The sequence below is a fragment of the Geotrypetes seraphini genome, chromosome 4, assembly GCF_902459505.1.
Source record: "Geotrypetes seraphini chromosome 4, aGeoSer1.1, whole genome shotgun sequence".
NCBI classification, from domain to species: Eukaryota; Metazoa; Chordata; class Amphibia; order Gymnophiona; family Dermophiidae; genus Geotrypetes; species Geotrypetes seraphini.
The window spans coordinates 247,018,873-247,037,639 of NC_047087.1; the positions used below are offsets into that span (position 1 = coordinate 247,018,873).

Below are 18,767 nucleotides of genomic sequence, written 5' to 3' on the forward strand. Positions count from 1 at the left end.
AGCGGCACTGTCTGGTTAACTGCCACTGAATATCATTAGTTGAATGGCCACAGGCAATTTAAGCAGGTAGGAGTCTCTCCTGCTGGTTTAAATCACTTTGAATATCAGTTAGATGGATTCTAATAAGACTGAACAGTTTACTTAAAGATTTCTTTCAGACTTTTACATATTCAGAGATTTACAGAGAAAATCTATTGTATTTGGGTTGTTTAGTCTTTGGACACAAAGACTGTATTGTAGATATGAAGGACAACCAAACATCCTCAAAATAAGTTTCTTTACTTGTTTGGTTATGATATACCAAAAGATGAAAATGCTGCAAAAATGTATAGAGTTTACATATGCAGATTGATTTCAAATATGTACATATCTATAATTTATTATATTTTAGCAAGCCTTATTTACATTTTCTATTCATTGAAATTATATTATCTGGAACGGTTTAAATGCATATACAGTAAGTTGCACTTAAAATTCATTTTCCAAATTTCATGTCATTCATCATTCATTTTACATGTCTACTTATTTTGTTGTTCCATTATTCATTTCAGTCAGTCCAAATGTGATGTCTCTCTTAGGTTATCCCAGCATTCAAGTGGAACTGAAAACGCCTACTGGGTTGCGCTATGTGCCACCCACCCCATTACATCAAGATGATTTTTTTAGTGATATCTCTAGCATAGAGTCACCCCTTAGAACTCCCAGTAGACTGAGTGATGCATTAGTGACTTCACAGGGATTTGGAGATGGCACTTGGTCAGGACCCCCAATGGTGACTGAAGAAGACACCTCACTAGGTGACAAAAAAATTAATTCTTCAGTTTCCAGTGAAAGACTATCTAAAGAACTAATCAGAGAACATAGCCCACTGGAAGACATTGACCTGCCTGATGGATCTCACAATCCTAGTAACTACATATGGGTGAAAAAAGCTGCCAAATACTCAGAACATGGGCAAAATGAAGAAACTAGTCATCCAGGAGGGAGGATGGAACAGCACAAGAGAGGAAAGTCTGGTGTTGATGAGGAGATGACAGAAGAGAGACTGAAGTCTCTGTTTGAGGACATTCATCTTGAAGAAGGAACCGAGTATGAGGAGATGACTGAGGAAAGGGTGCAAGCAATCCTTAAACATGTTCAGCAAGCGGAACAGGAAATGTCTTCAATTGCAGGTTGGCAAAATGAAGTGTCAAGCGCCAATGTAGAGTCACCAGCATCGGGCCACAGATTAAATACTGAACTGTTGGATCAACTAGATAACAGGTATGGACTGGCATAGAAACAAAATAATTACATTGGTACCTCTCTGTTCTAAAACTATTTTAGAGGTCTTTTTACTAAGTTGAGATATAATGTGGCCATAATGCACCCTTACATGGGTTTTTCCCATGCACTAAGGCCATTTTTACTTCAGCAATAAAATGACCAATTTCCTATTTTTTTTTTCTACTAATGGCCATGTGCTAATGTTACCATTAGTATATAGCCATTAAAAAAAAAAAAATTACTGCGTTAGCTCTTACCGACATCTGTTTGAAGGCAGTAAGGGCTCACACACTGATCCTACGCTAATCAGTTAGTGCACGGTAATGCAACTACATTAACTGATTAGTACAGAAATGTGCCTACTCTCCACCGCAGACAAGATCCCTCTGTACAAAAATAAAAAATGTTATTTACTTCATGTGTAGTATATGCAAATTAGGAACGTACTGCAGGACTCCGGGTGTGTGTCGCAGTAAACCATTTTAAGCTGCAGTATGCACGCACTAGCACTTACTGCAGCTTATTAAAAAGACCCCTTGAGTTCTTAAGAATCTGAACAGTATAATTTTATTACATTATCCATCAAGTTTACTTTATGACTAGCTGTTTTATTTATTGTGCATGGGAAAAAATAAACATTTAGAGCCAGATTCTGTATAGGATGCCGGTTTCTGCAGCTGCCTAAGAAATGGCTGAGAATCGCACACTGGCGTCCTATACAGAATCATGTCTGCCCTAAAGGACAGATGCCCAACCCCGCCTAACCGACCTGATTCTTTAACAGGCGCCCGTGTTACAGGTGCCTGTTAGAGAATTGCGCCTGATCTCTTGCCGCGATCAGCTGAGCGGCTGCAGCAGGGAACTCCCATACCCCCTCGTGAACTCAGCCAGCAGGAAGGATGCCCACTCCCTCCCACCGGAACCCATGAACCCCACCCACAATGTATGCCAGGCAGGAGGGATTCCAACTTCCTCTTGCCCTGGAACTCTCCCCCCTTGAAGTAAGCCAGGCAGGAGGAATGCCCACTCCCTCCTTCTACAACCCCCTGAACCCAAACCCCTCCAACACCCCCCAAGGCTCAGGTCCCCCATTCACACCCTTAACTCCCCCAAACCCGTTGTACCTTTCAGGTGGATGTCCAGCCGGAGGGATGCTCACACCCTCCAGCCGGCTGGACCGCACTACAGAATAGCAGGCCTTCCCCTTCCTGGTGCATTCTGGGATACATTGGGGAGGGGCCTAAGGCCCCTGGAGCAACCAGAGTCAGGCCACTACCACTGCTCCCCAGAATGCACTGTGAAGGAGGCCTAAGACTCTGATTGGCCCAGGTGCCTAAGGCCTCTCCTATGGGAGGGGCCTTAAGCATCTGAGTCAATCAGAGCCTTAGGCCCCTCCCTGGTGCATCCCAGAATGCACAGGAAAGGGGAAGGCCCACCATTTTGGAGTGGCAGGATGACCTGCTGGAGGGTGTGAGTATCCCTCTTGCCAGACATTCAACTGAAAGGTACAAAGTGGGGGGGGAGGGTTGGGGGTAGAGTTAGGGGTAGGGGAGCCTGAGCCTTGGGAGGGAGGGTGTTGTGTGGGTTTCAGTTTTGTGGGGGTTTGAGTTCCGGGGGAGTGGTGGCAAGAGGGCAGGGGCATCCCTCCTGCCTGGCTTGCTTCAGGGGGGGGTTCCAGGGCAGGAGGGAGTGGACATCCCTCTTACCCAGTTAGACTTCGCATGGGGGGTGGGTTCCTGCCAAGACTGCTCAGCTGATTGCAGCATCTGATCGTGGCCGCATCTGTTTGAAATGTAGGCCAGCATTTCAGGTGTCTATCGCGGCCCTAGGGAGATACCTAGGGCCGCTTAAGCTCTGCCAAGGCTACTGCCACGTGAAACTACACACATGCCAAGCCTTGGGTGAGCTTAAATGTCCCAACTTGTCTCCCTGAACCCACAACAGATGTCTATAGTGTATGTGGCCTGCCTCGGGGTGTGTTTTTTTTTTTTTTTAGAAAATGTCTGTCCCGATTGGCTGGTTAAACAGTGGTAGGATGCCTACCGCTGCCTAAAATCAGGAAGCCGTTTATAGAATTTGCCCCTTAGAGTCTCTTATATTTCAAATATGAAAATGTTTAACATGTAACTACATACCTTTTCTTTATTATTTTTCACGCTTCTCTAATGTAGAACAGCAGTGTACCACCTAAAGCCAGATATTCTGTATATAATTCAGGAATATGCTTTACAATTTAGTATTGTTTGTGTGGTATTTGATCTTTTCAAAGTTAATTGATTTTCTGCTAAGACATCAAAGCCTGTTGCTTGGTTTGTGTTAGAATAAAAATCTTTTGGCTCTTAGCTTATATATTTCTTCTTAGTCTTGCAATGAATTTTTATTTCCTTTTGTTGATAACATGAAGTTAACTGTGATGGCATAATTAAATGCATTAATAGTTATAAGTCCTTGTGCAAATATGGTATATATGGCAAGGTATGCACATTTAAGGCTCCTTTTACGAAGGCGCGTTAGGGCCTTAACACGCAGAATAGCCCGCCTCCTTTTGAACAGGTGGTAGATTTTCGGCTAGCGCACTAATCCGGTACGTGCGCTATAACGCTTAGTGCACCTTTGTAAAAGGAGCCCTTAATGTCAACTAGGTTGGTGATGGATGGCTACTAGTTTGGAAGGGCCACAGGAACACAGAGGTAGTGTTACCGTATGGCTCTAGAAAAGGAAGCTGGATTGAGACATCCGGGTTTTACTTCCTACATAGAGGACTAGATGCTTGAGCAACAACAGTAACAGTGTGGTAGCTGGTCAGATTATTACAAAGCTTTGGAGATTTGATATGGGAGTGAACTAAATGTAGGAATTTGCAAGCCAATACTAAATGGGTGGAATACAAAGTAGGAAGACAAATACAATCTTGGATTAAGACATGATATATCTTTGGCAGTGTGGAGAACACCAGATACACTGGATAGTCTTTTTTTCTTCTGCTGTTATTACTGCTGTTTCTTTCTTACTCATAGATGATTCAGATTATTTAGTTTAGGAACAATATGAAATTGGACATGCAGTTTAAATTGGATTAGATCTCTCTTAAATAGGACATTTGTGGAGGATTACTGTAAAGCCATCTTGCCAGTACAAATTATGGATACCTATATATCTAGCACGGACTTATATTTTCAATATATGTTACAAAGGTTCAGTATGCAGAAATGCAAACATTTTGTTCTTATGCATATTTTGACAAGTTATTTTACTTTCATGCAGGTACAGAAGTTTGAATCCTTGATTATGATGTGGCTCTTTGCAGTCTTGTGATTGCCCAGTGTAGATAACTGTTTCAGTGTGAATATCTGTTTATGACATAGGCTGATTTGATTTGCCTTTGGTTCTAAATTGGATTAAGTATTCAATAACTGAAAAAAATGTTGTACTGTAAGACCATATGGGGCTCATAATCTAAAGTGAAATACGTCCCAAAACCTGCCCAAGTCCAGTACTTGGACAACCTAAAAGACAGGTCATGCATGTGCCAATATTTGAAACAGCTTTTTGGATGTATCCAGGAACTTTTTAGGCCTCAGAAACCCACTGTGCGCCCAGAGCTCAAAGGAGTGGTTAGAGTGGGACGTGGGCGGGATATGGGCCGACCTAGATTTAGTCATCTGCAGCAATAATCGAAGGTTTGATGAGACTTCCTGAACAGAACTTATACGTTAGGCGATTTAAAATCAGGTATAAGTGCCCAAAAGGTATCGAAAATGACCAGATAACTACTGCAGAGACCAGGTAAAGACTCACACACACTCCCCCCTCCCCTCCATGTTCACTGATCTCATTGCACCCCCACAAAGAGCGGAATAAAAACATACATACCTGCCTCTGGAACATCAGCACCTGGCATAGGAAAGAGCTGCACAGTAGAGCTGCACAGAGGTGGCTTAAGTAGTCTGGGTGGTGAGCTACCAAACCATAGAGAGGAAGACCCAGGCCCATAAGCCACTCCAAGCACTACATCAGTGGTGGAAACAGTGAGCCCACCAAAAAAAACCCAAAAACAAACCCTTCTGTACTGCCATATAGGTGCTGTGTGCAGCCATAAGGAATATTGGGGTTGTAGACAGGTGGGCATAGTGGGTTTTGGGGGGCTCACAATAACCTGCAAGGGAGTTCTGGTGAGATGTTTATTTGGCATCCTTTTTGTGAAGTTCACAGCAGTGCCTTCTAAGGTGCCCCACTATTTCTTTTTAAATTATTTTAGTATTTATATACCGCTTATGGCCTAAGTGATTTATATTCAGGTACTCAAGCATTTTCCCTATCTGTCCCGGTGGGCTCACAGTCTATCTAATGTACCTGGGGCAGTGGAGGATTAAATGACTTGCCCAGGGTCACAAGGTATGCCATATGCATCAGAACATGTATTTGCAAGGATGTATACAATGAGAACAAATGAATGAACAAGGGCATTGTGTTGCAGGGCTCCCACTTACAGATGTAACTTACAGAATACTGTATGTTCCACACATCATTATCACATTTGAGTGTTCTATGGCTGGTGTTAACTGCAGCTACCTAAATGTTAGGCATTCTGATACCTGGTTCCATAATAATCTACTCTGTTGCCATGTCTGGGTGGCCAGTCCATCACTTTGCTGGCCCCTCCCACGTCCAAAAGGTCTTGTTCTAGGCATTTGGGACTTGGACGATTTTTTGGACGAGAATGTGGTATAAAGATAGATGACCTGGTCTGGATGATCTGGTCTGGACGATCAAACGGCTGGACGTAGAGATAGACGATTCTTGAAAAAATATATATTTTGGACGTATTTTCGAGAATGGACTTTGGACGCTGCTGACGTTGGGCAGCGGATTTAGACGTTTTTTTGATTTTGCCCCTCCACATGTCTAATGAGATAATAAAAGCACAAGAAAAGATTTCAAATTAACAGCACAGTAACTCTGTACTGTTAACTAGTGAAGGTTAAATGTATAAGTTTAAAATGATTTTTGCAATTTGTTCCTGAGAGAACCCATGCAGTACTGTTTGTATCAGGTGAACCTGAAGAATTGTTTTACTAGGAGGCCTGCTAACAAAGTATCACAATAGTCCAGTCAAGATAAGTTTGTCTCCTGCATTACTGACCGTAAAAAGGAATGTCTTGTGGAAAAATGTGTGCCTTGAAAGATTTAATATGTGCTTATCTAGAATAAATGTACCATCAAGCAGAACTTCCATTGATTGTGTACAAACTTGTTAGGCTGTAGAACAGAGATTCACAACCCAGTCCTTGGGACACACCCAGCCAGTTGAGTTTTCAGGAGCTCCACAATCAATATGAATGAGATAAATTTGCCTGAATGACCTCTATTCTATTCAATTCTGTCTCATGCATATTCATTGTGGCTGGCTGGGTATGTTTCGAAGACTGGGTTGAGAACCCTTGCTATAGAATAATATCAGAGTACATGACTATATCTCATTTTCATCAGGGGATTTTGTAACAGAGGTAACAGCCATTAGAAAGATCACTTTCTCGGTATGGTGTTTAAGCAAAGGAGACTTCAGTGGTTGTAATGGAAATTTCATAAGAGAAGTTAGAACAATATTGGGGTCTCCTGGTACAGGGAGCTTCTGCAATGGAAGTTTATCATGGAGAAGTTGTTTCATGAAAGGTGAAACAACAAATTCCTCGGTTCTCAGTGTCCTAACAACCACAATTTGATAGGCAGAGAGAGTACTGAGATACAGCCTGATGGAAGACGTTTGGAATCCTAGGCAATAAAAATGGTATGAATACTGCAAATTGGCATCAGGTGGACATGTACTGGGATTATGATCATTTGTGAAGCACCCAACTGAAATCATTTCCACTTGCATTTATAGGTATGCCTGGAGGAGGACATTCTTGCAATTATCAGTATGTCCTGAAAAGATGCTGATAGTCTTTGAGTAGAGACTAAACACTGCTTAATTTCCACACTGTGGGGGCTAAAGACTTCACCACGGAATGCAGAAGACAGCCATCTTTATAGGCAGCTGGTGATACGCTTGTTAGATCATACTGGAGTAGAAAAGCGGGGCAGAGCGATATCCACAATGAATATGCAAGAGATAGATTTGCATACCAAGGAGGCAGTGTATGAAATCAATCTCATGACTTATTCTTGAAAACTGACTGGCTGGGTTTCCCTCAGAACAGGTTTGGGAATCACTTGTGTAACAGACAGTCTCCTCCAAGGACATGATTAGGATTGACAATTCTGAAGGGAAACAAATCCTGCCATATGCATATTTTCTTATCAACACAAAACTACTGCCCCACCTGACATATTTCATAAAGTTTACTTAAGAGAAATAGAACAGTGAGGGGGCACCTTTCAAACAAAGTGCCTATGTAGAAAGACTACAGGTGTTTTGTATTTGCAGACTATACATCAGTTTTCAAATAGAACAAATGTTGAATAAACTGATTCAGGAGAGTGTGAGCACACAGATTTGTACTTGCTGTTGATCTGGGTACCTAATTTTTGTTGTTGTTTTGAAAACTTGTGTGTACACTTTTGGAAATTCAGAACCCCTCTCCATTTCTCATGGATGTTGGGCAACTTTCAGACACCCCCACGAGAACATAAGAATTGCCATACTGGGACAGGTCCATCAAGCCCAGTATCCCGTTTCCAACAGTGGTCAACCCAGGTCCCAAGCACCTAGCTAGATCCCAAGTAGCAAAACAGATTCTATAATATATAATATATAAAGTTTGAAGTCACCACAGAAACAGCAACATAGACTCTACCAGGCGCTTTGGAAATAGCACCAAACCATACTGTGAGAGAGTCCTGGCCGGGTTTTCCAGGCACCCTGCACGTTCACTCAATCAGCACACATAAACCACTTTAAAAGTTGCAACAAATTGTTTTATTAAGACATCTACCTGAGCCTATTCCCTCTTAGGCTCAGGAAAGACAAAAATATACTTTTAACTTTTATATCTCGTAACTAGTGCAGGAGCCTGTGCACCCTTTGTAGAATAACACTTAGCCCTGGTTTCCAGATTGCACATAACATAACATGACAAACACTGAGCACTAAACTTACTTGCTGAAATATGGTGTAAATCTTGGTGCCCATTATTCTGTTATACTGCACACAACTTTTTGGAATGCACATGGCCTGCCCATGGTTATGCCCCTTTTAGGTTGCACGCTATGGGATTTAAGCGCCCAACATTATAAAATAGTGCACAACCAGAGGCACACACAAATCCTCATTGGTACCAGTTAACATCAGTAATTGGTTGTTGGCATCCAATTAGTAATGGCTAACAGTTTGCTAGCCAGTTAAGAGGGTAATTCAACAACGGGCACTAACCGATTTAACATGCGAGCTAACGCTTAATGCGCACTAAAAGCTATGAGACCATTATATTCCAATGGGTATCTTAGCATTTAACACATGCTAATGCAATTAGCATGCACTAAATCATTCCAGGGCACTGGTTACAGAATGCTGCCAAGGTAGGTAGCTGAAATGTAGGCCCAGAAAACCCAGCCGTACATTTCAGCCACTTATCAGCAGCAGGGGGATTCCCCCACCCATCAGCTGAGCATCAGGGATTCCCCACAGCTGTGATTCTGTAACCGGCACCCATGTTCTGGGCGCCATTTATAGAATCGCAGCTTTGGGAAGTCCCTGCCGCTCAGCTTATAGGGAAGGGTGGAAATCCCCTTCTGCAATTGGCTGAGCGTAGCAGGAAACCCCCGAACCCTACTGCAAGTCAGCCAGCAAGAAAGATTCCCACTCCCTCCTGCCAGCACCTCCCCTGAACATCCCCAGCTGGAGGGATGCCTAATGCCTCCTGCCAGCACCCCCGAAACACACCCGCACCCTCCCACATACCTTTTTGTAGAAGGATGGCCAGAGGGATACCCATTCCCTCTGGCCGGCAGGCCCACCTCTTCATAATGACAGGCCTTCCCTTTCCCAGTGTATCCTAGGATGCACCGGGGAGGAGCCTAAGGCCTTGATTGACCCAGGCACCTAAGGCCTCTCCCATAAGAGGGGTTTTAGGTGCCTGGGCCAACTGGAGTCTTAGGCCTCCTTCCCATTGCATTCTGGGATGCACTGGGAGTGGCCTGACTCCAATTGGCCAGATCCCTAAGGGCCCTTCCATGGGAGTAGCCGTAGTGATCTGGCCAATCAGAGTTTTAGGCCACTCCTAGTGCATCCTAGAATGCAATGGGAAGGAGGCCTAAGACTCCGGTTGGTCCAGGCCTTAGGCCCCTCCCTGGTGTATCCCAAGATGCACTGAAAAGGTGAAGGCCTGCCATTAGGAAGAGGTGGGCCTGCCGGCCAGAAGGAATGGGCAGGGGTGGGGGTGTTTGTGGGGGTTCCAGCAGGAGGAATTGTGCATCCCTCCCACTGGGGATATTTGCAGAGGTTGGAAGGAAAAATTGGGCATCCCTCCTGCAGGGTGTGTTGCGGGGGTGGCAGCAGGATGGATTGGGCATCCCTCCTGCCAGCTGATTTGCGGTGGGGTTTGGGGGTTCCCTACCATGGCCACTCTCAGACAATCACAGCAAGGGAATTCCCCCCTCCCCCATCAGATGAGTGGCAACGCCCCACAGCTGCAATTCTGTAACTGCCACCCAGAACTTGGGTACCCGTTATAGAATCATGGCTTTGGGGACACTCAGCTGATGGGAGAGGAAGGAATTTCCCTGCCATGATTGGCTGCTGCAGTCTAGGCAACGATAGGCAGCTGAAATGTAGGCCAGAGTTTGGGATTTGGCCATGCCTAATTTGGTGTTCCGCAGCCTAAAATGGCTTCCTAGCCATGATTCCAATGGCCATTTCAGCTGCCTTTTATGTAGGCATCGGTAGGCTCTTCAACACTGCCTTTTCTGACCATTGACAGGTTGCATACTGATGTCTAAATTTAGGCGCTGGTTATAGAATTTGTCCCTTAGTACCTCCTGATGAATTCCCCTCTAAGTTGCTTACTTATCTTGGCAACATTCCAAATTTGGGTGCTCAAATCTAGATGCTAAATAAAGAAAAATGATAAACAACAAAAATGTGGGGTGAAATAACTATTACCTAAGATCATAAATAATTCATTAATTAATACTGAAGAGTGGTAAGGCTGAGCTTTCATTCAAAATATAAAACTCATTTGTGGTGCGACCTCAGAAATTCATTCCCCAACTCACTATAAGGCAGCCTAAGCTGATCCATTCGGGGGATTAATTTATCAATCACCGGTCAATCACCACCTCCAACCGTATGTTAAAACAATAAATATGTGTTAAAATCTTATCATGTTAAAACAATAAATATTATAAATATCATAAATATTCTGTAAACATTATAAGTGTGAAACTTAGCTTTGGAATACTTATGATATTTATAATATTTATTGTTTTATCATGATAAGATTTTGCATTAAGGTTGGAGGTGGTGGTTGACCGGTGATTGATAAGTTAATCCCCCAAATGGATCAGCTTAGGCTGCCCTATAGTGAGTTGGGGAATGAATTTCTGAGGTGTCTCCACAAATGAGTTTTATATTTTGAATGAAAGCTCAGACATACCACTCTTTTCAGTATTGATTAATGAATTATTTATGATCTTTGGTAATAGTTATTTCACCCCACATTTTTGTTGTTTATCATTTTTGATTTTTCAGTAGGGGTTTTTTTGTCCTTCTTGATTTTGTGTTTGGTATTTAAAGAATCCAGACCTATGTTCAGTTCTGAAGGCCACATTAGACCACAAGAAAAGCCATGCTGAATCAAACCAAAGTTCATCAAACCCAACATCCTGCCTCTGACAGTGAATTCTGTAGGTCACAAACACTTGACTTGTTCCAAGGATGAGCAATGGTTCTCCAAAGTCTACCTGACTAATAATTTTTATGCATGTTTCTTCCAAGAGTTTGCCTAAACCTCTTATGAGCCCAGTTATGCTAGTCATCTTGACTACATTCTCTGGCAACAAATTTCAGTGTTTACTTATACTCTGAATGAAGAAACAATGTACAATTTGTTTCAATCTGCTGGTGTCTAGTTTTATGGAATGTCCTTTTATTTTAGTGTTATTTGAACATTAAGGCCCTGATTCTATAAAGGGCGCCTAAGCCCTATCTAACGCTGAGTGGGACTTAAGCATCCAAACTAAGTGGTTAATGAGCCATTTAAGGGGCTTAACGAGTGATAATTGGCACATGGACGTCCTGTGGACGTCACTTTGTAGGTGATTCCACAATTTCATGGACACCCATTGGGAAAACTCACGTCTAATGGAATAGGTGTGGGCGTGGAATGGGCATGATTTCAATATGGGCGTCCTTAGATTCATTTGCATAACACTGAGCATCCTAGGGCATCCATCTCATGCCTACATTGTAGGCAAATGAAAGCCAGATCTATTTTTGAGCTTAATTTGGGCTTCAAATAGATCTCAGTTCTATGGACAGAACTTAGGCACAGTTTGGACGTCCTTAATGCGATCTGCTAAATAGCTCTCGGTGTTTTTATTTTTCTTTTATTAAGCACAAAATACATTTAATAAGACACCATGAAAACAGGGCACATCAAAACAGATATATTGCATGCAAAACCTTCTATTTTTGTGGACAAACAGCAATGCGATTTGCTAATTAGAGGAGAAGATCCTTTAACTGAAGCACAGCACATGAAAAACACAGCTTTAGGTTTCTTGCTAAAAATTTACCCTTTTTTTCTGACTAAACAGTGCTCCAATCAGCTCATTTTTGAAAGCAAAGAAAGCACATTAAAATATATATATATAGATTGCATACATAACTTCATTTGCAAAAGCTTAAAAACAGAAAAAACAGATACAGACCTTAGCATGGCTTCTACTTCATTGCAAATGGAGGTGTGCAGCTGCACAATACTGACCTCATTGTGAGATCATCAAGGTGCAACTGCAAGGTAGACTGCTACAATTAAAATATGTGCTGAAATTTGAACCCATGACCTCTGGAAGATGGGAATAGAGCTTTTACCCTTTGAGTCGCAGCAGCTTCCACTAATATCTTTCTTCCTCACATCTGATATGATAGCTTAGGGATCTGTTAAGCTATGATCTCAGGTATTTTTATTTTCTCATGGCTAGGATCACTAAGCTCTCATGGTAGGAACCCCCACAACCAAAAGGAAGCAGCTATGGCTCTCCAGGTAAAACCCTGTGCTCATCTTCCAGAGGTCATGGGTTCAAATCCCAGCACATATTTTAATTGTAGCATTCTACCTTTCAGGTGCACCTTGATGATAATAATAATAATAATAACAGCTTATATACCGCAATACCGTGAAGTTCTATGCGGTTTACAAAGATTAAGCAAAGGTACAAATTGATTGACTTTAAGAGGGGAGGAAGAAAGAGGGTTAATAGGACAGGAAATCCATTTTTGAGGAGAGAGTGATCAATAGAACAAGTTAATCGCTATAGAGGGGAGAGAGAAGAGAGGATCAGTTGTCTAGATACTTTAGGAACAGGTGTGTTTTCAGACGTTTCCTAAAATCCTCATAAGTAGTGAGCGAAAGCAATTGTTCTAGGTCTTTATCCCATGATGCTGCTTGGTGCGAGAGAAGATGTTCATGGTGTTTTTTCAGTTTACAACATCTCACTGGGGGGGAAACGAAGTTGGAATGTGAGCTTCTCTTCTGTCTGTTGGCTGAGAAGATGAAAAGGTCAGTTATATATTTAGGGGCAAGTCCGTGTACTGCTTTGAAGCAGAAGCAGGCAAATTTAAACTTTACACGCGTCTCCATTGACAGCCAATGCAGCTGCCGGTAGTAGGGTGTCACGTGGTCAAACTTCCTCAGCCCAAAGATCAGTTTGACCGCTGCATTTTGCATCAATTGTAAACACTGCATGTTCTTTTGGGAAATTGCTAAATAGGCTCAGTACGAGGGATTGGACTAGGGTTCTGAATGCCGCTGTATCAAAATAAGCTTTAATGGATCTGAGTTTCCAGAAAGTGAAAAATCCCTTTCTGATCAAAGTCTCTCATGGTTAGGCACTGATCCAAAGTTACACCTAGTATCTTTATGGTAGGTTGGATAGGGTAATTAAGATTATTGATATAAAGTGGTGATTTGGTGTCAAGCGGATGTGACGAAGCAACGAAGAAAGTTGTCTTTTCTGAATTAAGTTTGAGCCTAAAGGTTGTCATCCAATGCTCCATCACGTTTATGGCTTCTGAAGCTTTAGGAATAGTTTCACAATGAAGTCAGCATTGTGCAGCTGCACACCTACATTTGCAATGAAGTAGAAGCCATGCTAAGGTCTGTATCTGTTTTTTCTGTTTTTAAGCTTTTGCAAATGAAGTTATGTATGCAATCTATATATTTTTTCATGTGCTTTCATTGCTTTCAAGAACAGCATTGCTGTTTGTCCACAAAAATAGAAGGTTTTGCATGCAGTATATCTGTTTTGATGTGCCCTGTATAAGTGCGTTATTAAATGTATTTTGAGCTTAATAAAGCAAAAATTAAAACCTAGAGAGCTATTTAACAGATCACATTAAGGACATCCAAACTGTGCCTAAGTTCTATCAGGTCTATCTAAAGCCCAAACTATGCTCAAAAGTACTTTACAAAGCCTATAGAATCTAGTTTTACAATTGCTATGCAGCTTGCTAGTTCACTTTGTAACACATTGGTTAAACCTACAGCCTTCTAGCCTAATGTTGCTGGTTCAAATCCCAGACACTCTCTCTGATGGAAGAGAAATAAAAGCATTAAACAGATCCAACTCCCAGTATCACAATTATAATGAAAAACACCATAAAATCGCCATTCTAATAACTTCATAGTAATAAAATATTATAACAATTAGGACATTGGACGTATAACTTTCACCTAAAACCTAAAGGACGCTTAAAAATTTAGATGTCTAAGCAGTCCTGAGCACCACTGAGCACAATTCTACAAAGGACGCCTATCTTGGACATCCAAACTGTGCCTAACTTTAGACGCACTTTGCAGAATGCAGAGCCTAAATGACTATTCACTATTTAATGAGTTCACTACACTTGTGATTTTATAAACTTATCTCTCTTCTCAGAAGTCTTTTTCCCAACTGAAGAGCCTTAAGCTGTTTAGCTTTTCTTCATAAGGATATAGCAGAACTAGAATGGTTCAGAAAAAGTTGACAAAAATGATCAGGTAGATAGAAGTTGTTCTATCCACTTTATCATTTTTGTCAACTTTTTTGAAGCATTCTAGTTCTACTATATCATTTTTTAGATGAGTTGACCAGAACTGTACACAGTAGTCATCGATGCCAGGAATTCAGAAAAGGACTATTAATATGTTAATAGGCTGTAATGATAAAGACCATAAAGATACTCAAAATATACTTGCTGGGGTTTGAAATAGAAAAACATTCAAATATTTAGTAGGCTTCACTATAGTATGAGAAGGTAAAATTGTCCACAGAAAATGAAATTTAAGGGCAAGGATTCATGAAATGAATGTGCAGGGAAGAGCAGAGGAAACTAAAGAAAAGACTTCTTTAATAAGAAAGGATTGCATGCAAAGGTAATGTCAAACAAAACTATAATATAATTCAAGCATATTTGGGACAAATATTGAGGACAGTGGTAAGAACAATTCAAGAGCACTATTGCATTGAAAACAACCACCCACTTCTTGAAGAACAGATCAAATGTGAGAGGTGAGAAGAATACAAGGCATGGGTAAAGGAAGCATGAGCTATTGACACTGCAGGGTAGAAGATAGCTGGGTGGGAACCTGCAAGACAGAATGCCCTAGAAATCATATAGAGTAATAGAAGTAACTGGTTGGTAGCCAGATAGCAAGGAAATAGGTGGTTGAACATTAGTGCAATGGCTGTATTAGTTTTGGTAGCTATTTAGATTATTGCAGAAGCTGGTGGTAAGAATTGCACAGTAGGGTGGGAGTTGAGTTAAATATGGGATCTTGTATGTCATTTACCTAAGATGGTAGAGAACCAAAGAGTAGGAAGAACCCTATTTGGACAAGTAGCATTATTTCACAAATGTTAATTTAATATGATGCGTTTTGCCTTCATATTTTACAGCCATGACCTGTCTAAAGATTCTATTACCTCATATCTGAAAGGAGATGCTGAGAAACCTGAAGTTAATGTGAATCCCATAGACTCTAAGACAGAGGCAAAATTAAAAGCCAAAACTCAGGACCCTGCAGCCAGTGCTGCAAAACTAAACGCGTTGCAGCTCTCTGGGCACACTGAGGAACAGACATCAGTCTCAACGGCCTATCGGAAACCTCTGGACGAGATAAGCAGATCAGAAAAGGGAGAGCCTAAAACCTTTGTGCCTGTCAGTGTGAAAAAAGCAAGCTGGGACAATGGCAAGCCAAAGCCAAGCATACAGGAGCAGGAAGAAGCAATGGTGTCGGAACAAAAGGTACAATGTTTAGAAATTTAAAAAAATGTTTGTTGAATGTACTTTTGGGTCTCAGTTTGATAAAGGGATGCCTATGGAGTGAAGGATTAGCCTAATGGTTAGTGCAGCAGCCTGAAAACCTGGGGAACTGGGTTCTATCCCTATGCAGCTCCTTGTGACTCTGGGCAAGTCAGTTAACTTTCCATTGCCCCAAGTACCTGCATATAATATGTAAACCGCTTTGCTTATAATCACAGAAAGGCGGTATATCAAATTCCAACCCCTTTTCCTTTCTACGAGGGGGTCTTGAAAAGTTTTTAGCCCAACCAAAAAGAGAATGATATGGATATGGTTCAATCAATGATCTGAAACAATGTCCAAATATAGAATTTTGTTTCTGCAGATTGGCACTTAACAAAATAAGATAACACTCTTTTCAGCTAAAATGGCAAAATAACGCTCAGAATTTAGAGAGTTGGTTGGTTGGGCTGAGAACTGTTCAGCACCCCCTCATATGTTTAAGGTATCTATCTGAAGCCTATTCTGTAAAGAAAAGTAGGCACCGTCTTCCTTTTTTAGAATACTAGCATAGTATATAAAATGTGAACATATAATTTAGGCATAACAACACATCCCATCCATAGAGCTAATGTAAATGCCCATGCCTAGGTCACTATATAACACACATAAATTATAGTGTTCTGTAATATATGAGCATAACTATATGCCCTGCTCATACTCTGCACGTGTGTATGACCCCTACAAATTATGCACCTTGCATAGTCAGAATATTGACATGTACATGCCTGTGTGCAAATATATATATGTATGTGCTGGTATTCTGGTAAATTACACATTGTTGGCCCCTTCTTTATAGAATTACCCTAGCCTGCTAATTCTATAATTACACACACAGTTGTACACATAATTGCAGGGGTAGTTATAGAAAAGCACCACTTACTATATATGCATAACTTAATTACTTAATTGGCTCTTAATTGAAACTTAATTAACAGTGGCTATTAATAATTGATTTTAACTAGCACTGATTGGCACTAATTTGCACTTATGTGTGCTCTGACCTTATTCTATAAAGACCAAAATTCTGTACTGATAAAATTTTGCGCTACTCTATAAACAGTGCTCAGAAAGAAAAAACCCAGCCAACCAATTGGAGAAGACCACTGTTCATACCTAAACTGAAGAAAGGTGACGCCAAGGACTGTAACAACTACAGAACGATTGTATTAATTTCACACATCAGCAAAATATTGCTGAAACTAAAACAACAAAGGTTACAATTATATATTGAGCAAGAACTACACAAAGTTCACGCTGATTTCAGAAAAGCTCGAGGAACAAGAGACATTATTGCCAATGTTACATGGATATTGGAGAAGAGCAAAGAATACCAAAAGTCCCTATACTTTTACTTCATTGACTACAGCAAAACTTTTGACTATATGGATCACAATAAACTATGGAGAACTCTAGCACAAAACTCAGACACCCAGACACAGAACTCAGCTGATAAAGAGCCTATACGAAAATCAAGAAGCTTCAGGGAGAACTAAATATGGCAACACTGATTGGTTTCCAATAAAACGTGGCATCAGGCAAGGATGCATCTTGTCACCTTACCTAGTCAACCTTTACGGTGAAGCCATCTTCAGAAAAACAAATTTTGAACAAGAAAGCATTGGTTTAAAAGTTTGATGGCCAAAATATAAATAATCTGCTCTATGCAGATGATACAATGCTTATCACCAGCAGCAAAGAAGACAAGCTGTATCTACTGAGAAAAGTCAAAATTGAAAGTCAAAGCATGGGATTAGAACTGAACATAAACAAGATGAAGATCATGAACACGGGAAATTATGAAGATTTTGAGCTTGAAGGCGATAGAAGTTGTAAAGGATTTCAATCTCCTGGGCTCTTTCATAAACAAAGAAGCAACTAGCAAGGAAGAAATACTCTGCAGAATAGCATTTGGTCACTCTTCAATGAAGGCTCTTGACAAAGTAGTCAAAGGCAAGAAAATAACACTCCAAGATGAAGATAAACAAGATGAAGATCATGAACACAGGAAATTATGAAGATTTTGAGCTTGAAGGCGATAGAAGTTGTAAAGGATTTCAATCTCCTGGGCTCTTTCATAAACAAAGAAGCAACTAGCAAGGAAGAAATACTCTGCAGAATAGCATTTGGTCACTCTTCAATGAAGGCTCTTGACAAAGTAGTTAAAGGCAAGAAAATAACACTCCAAATGAAGATCAGACTTGTCCATGCACTCATTTTCTCATTGGCAATTACGGATGCAAAAGATGGACACTACAGAAACAAGACAGAAAGAAGAGTGACTCATTTGAGCTTTGGTGCCGGAGAAAGATTTTATGTGTGCCGTGGACCACCAGAAGAATTAACAAATCAATTCTGGAAGAGATCAAACTGGCTATGTCACTCGAAGTTATGACTGTCTTATTTTGATCACACTGTCAGAAGAGAAAAATCATTAGGAAAAGGGCAACATGTTTGGGAAGATTGAAGGAACCAGACAAAGAGGGCGACCTGCAATCAGATGGCTGGACACATTGACAACAACCATGGGGATGATGGTGGAGGACCTAACCAGACTAGCATAAAATCGATTTCTTTTTAGATCTCTGAGCGACATTTCATTTTAGATCTGTGCGTGACATTTCTTTTTAGATCTGAAATTCATTAAGTCGCTAGGACTCGAACACGAGTTGATGGCTGCTAGCTAACTAACTAACTAACTATAATCTGGTGCAAATTCTTGCACCTAATTACGTGTAAATCTTCCTTAATCTATAAAACTGCACATAAATTCCAGGAATGCCTCTGATCCATTGATGGCCCTTCCCATAGCTGCACCCCCTTTTTGGATCTTCACATAAAATTTATGCATGGATCCCAGTGCCTAAAAACATGCATGTAAATTTTAATTGATGCTAATTAGCACTGATAATTGATTATTAGCACCCAGTTATCAGTACTAATTGGCTTGTTGTTCAGTTAAATTGTGCATGGAAATTGGGTGCACACCCGTATTTCT

The 18,767-nt window shown here is 41.0% G+C and overlaps 1 protein-coding gene across 4 annotated transcripts in view; it reads left to right on the plus strand.

The window, feature by feature from the left end:
* Nucleotides 1-18,767, plus strand: part of ANK3 (ankyrin 3) — a 972,780-nt gene that overhangs the window by 891,014 nt on the left and 62,999 nt on the right. For 3 of the 4 annotated variants that reach the window (XM_033941646.1, XM_033941647.1, XM_033941648.1), the window contains 2 exons: nt 579-1,263; nt 15,364-15,712. In XM_033941646.1, the coding sequence (XP_033797537.1) occupies nt 579-1,263; nt 15,364-15,712 (1,034 nt within the window). Of the gene's footprint in view, nt 1-551; nt 1,264-15,363; nt 15,713-18,767 lie in introns of all 4 variants that reach the window. The other variant, XM_033941649.1, reaches the window with a different exon arrangement.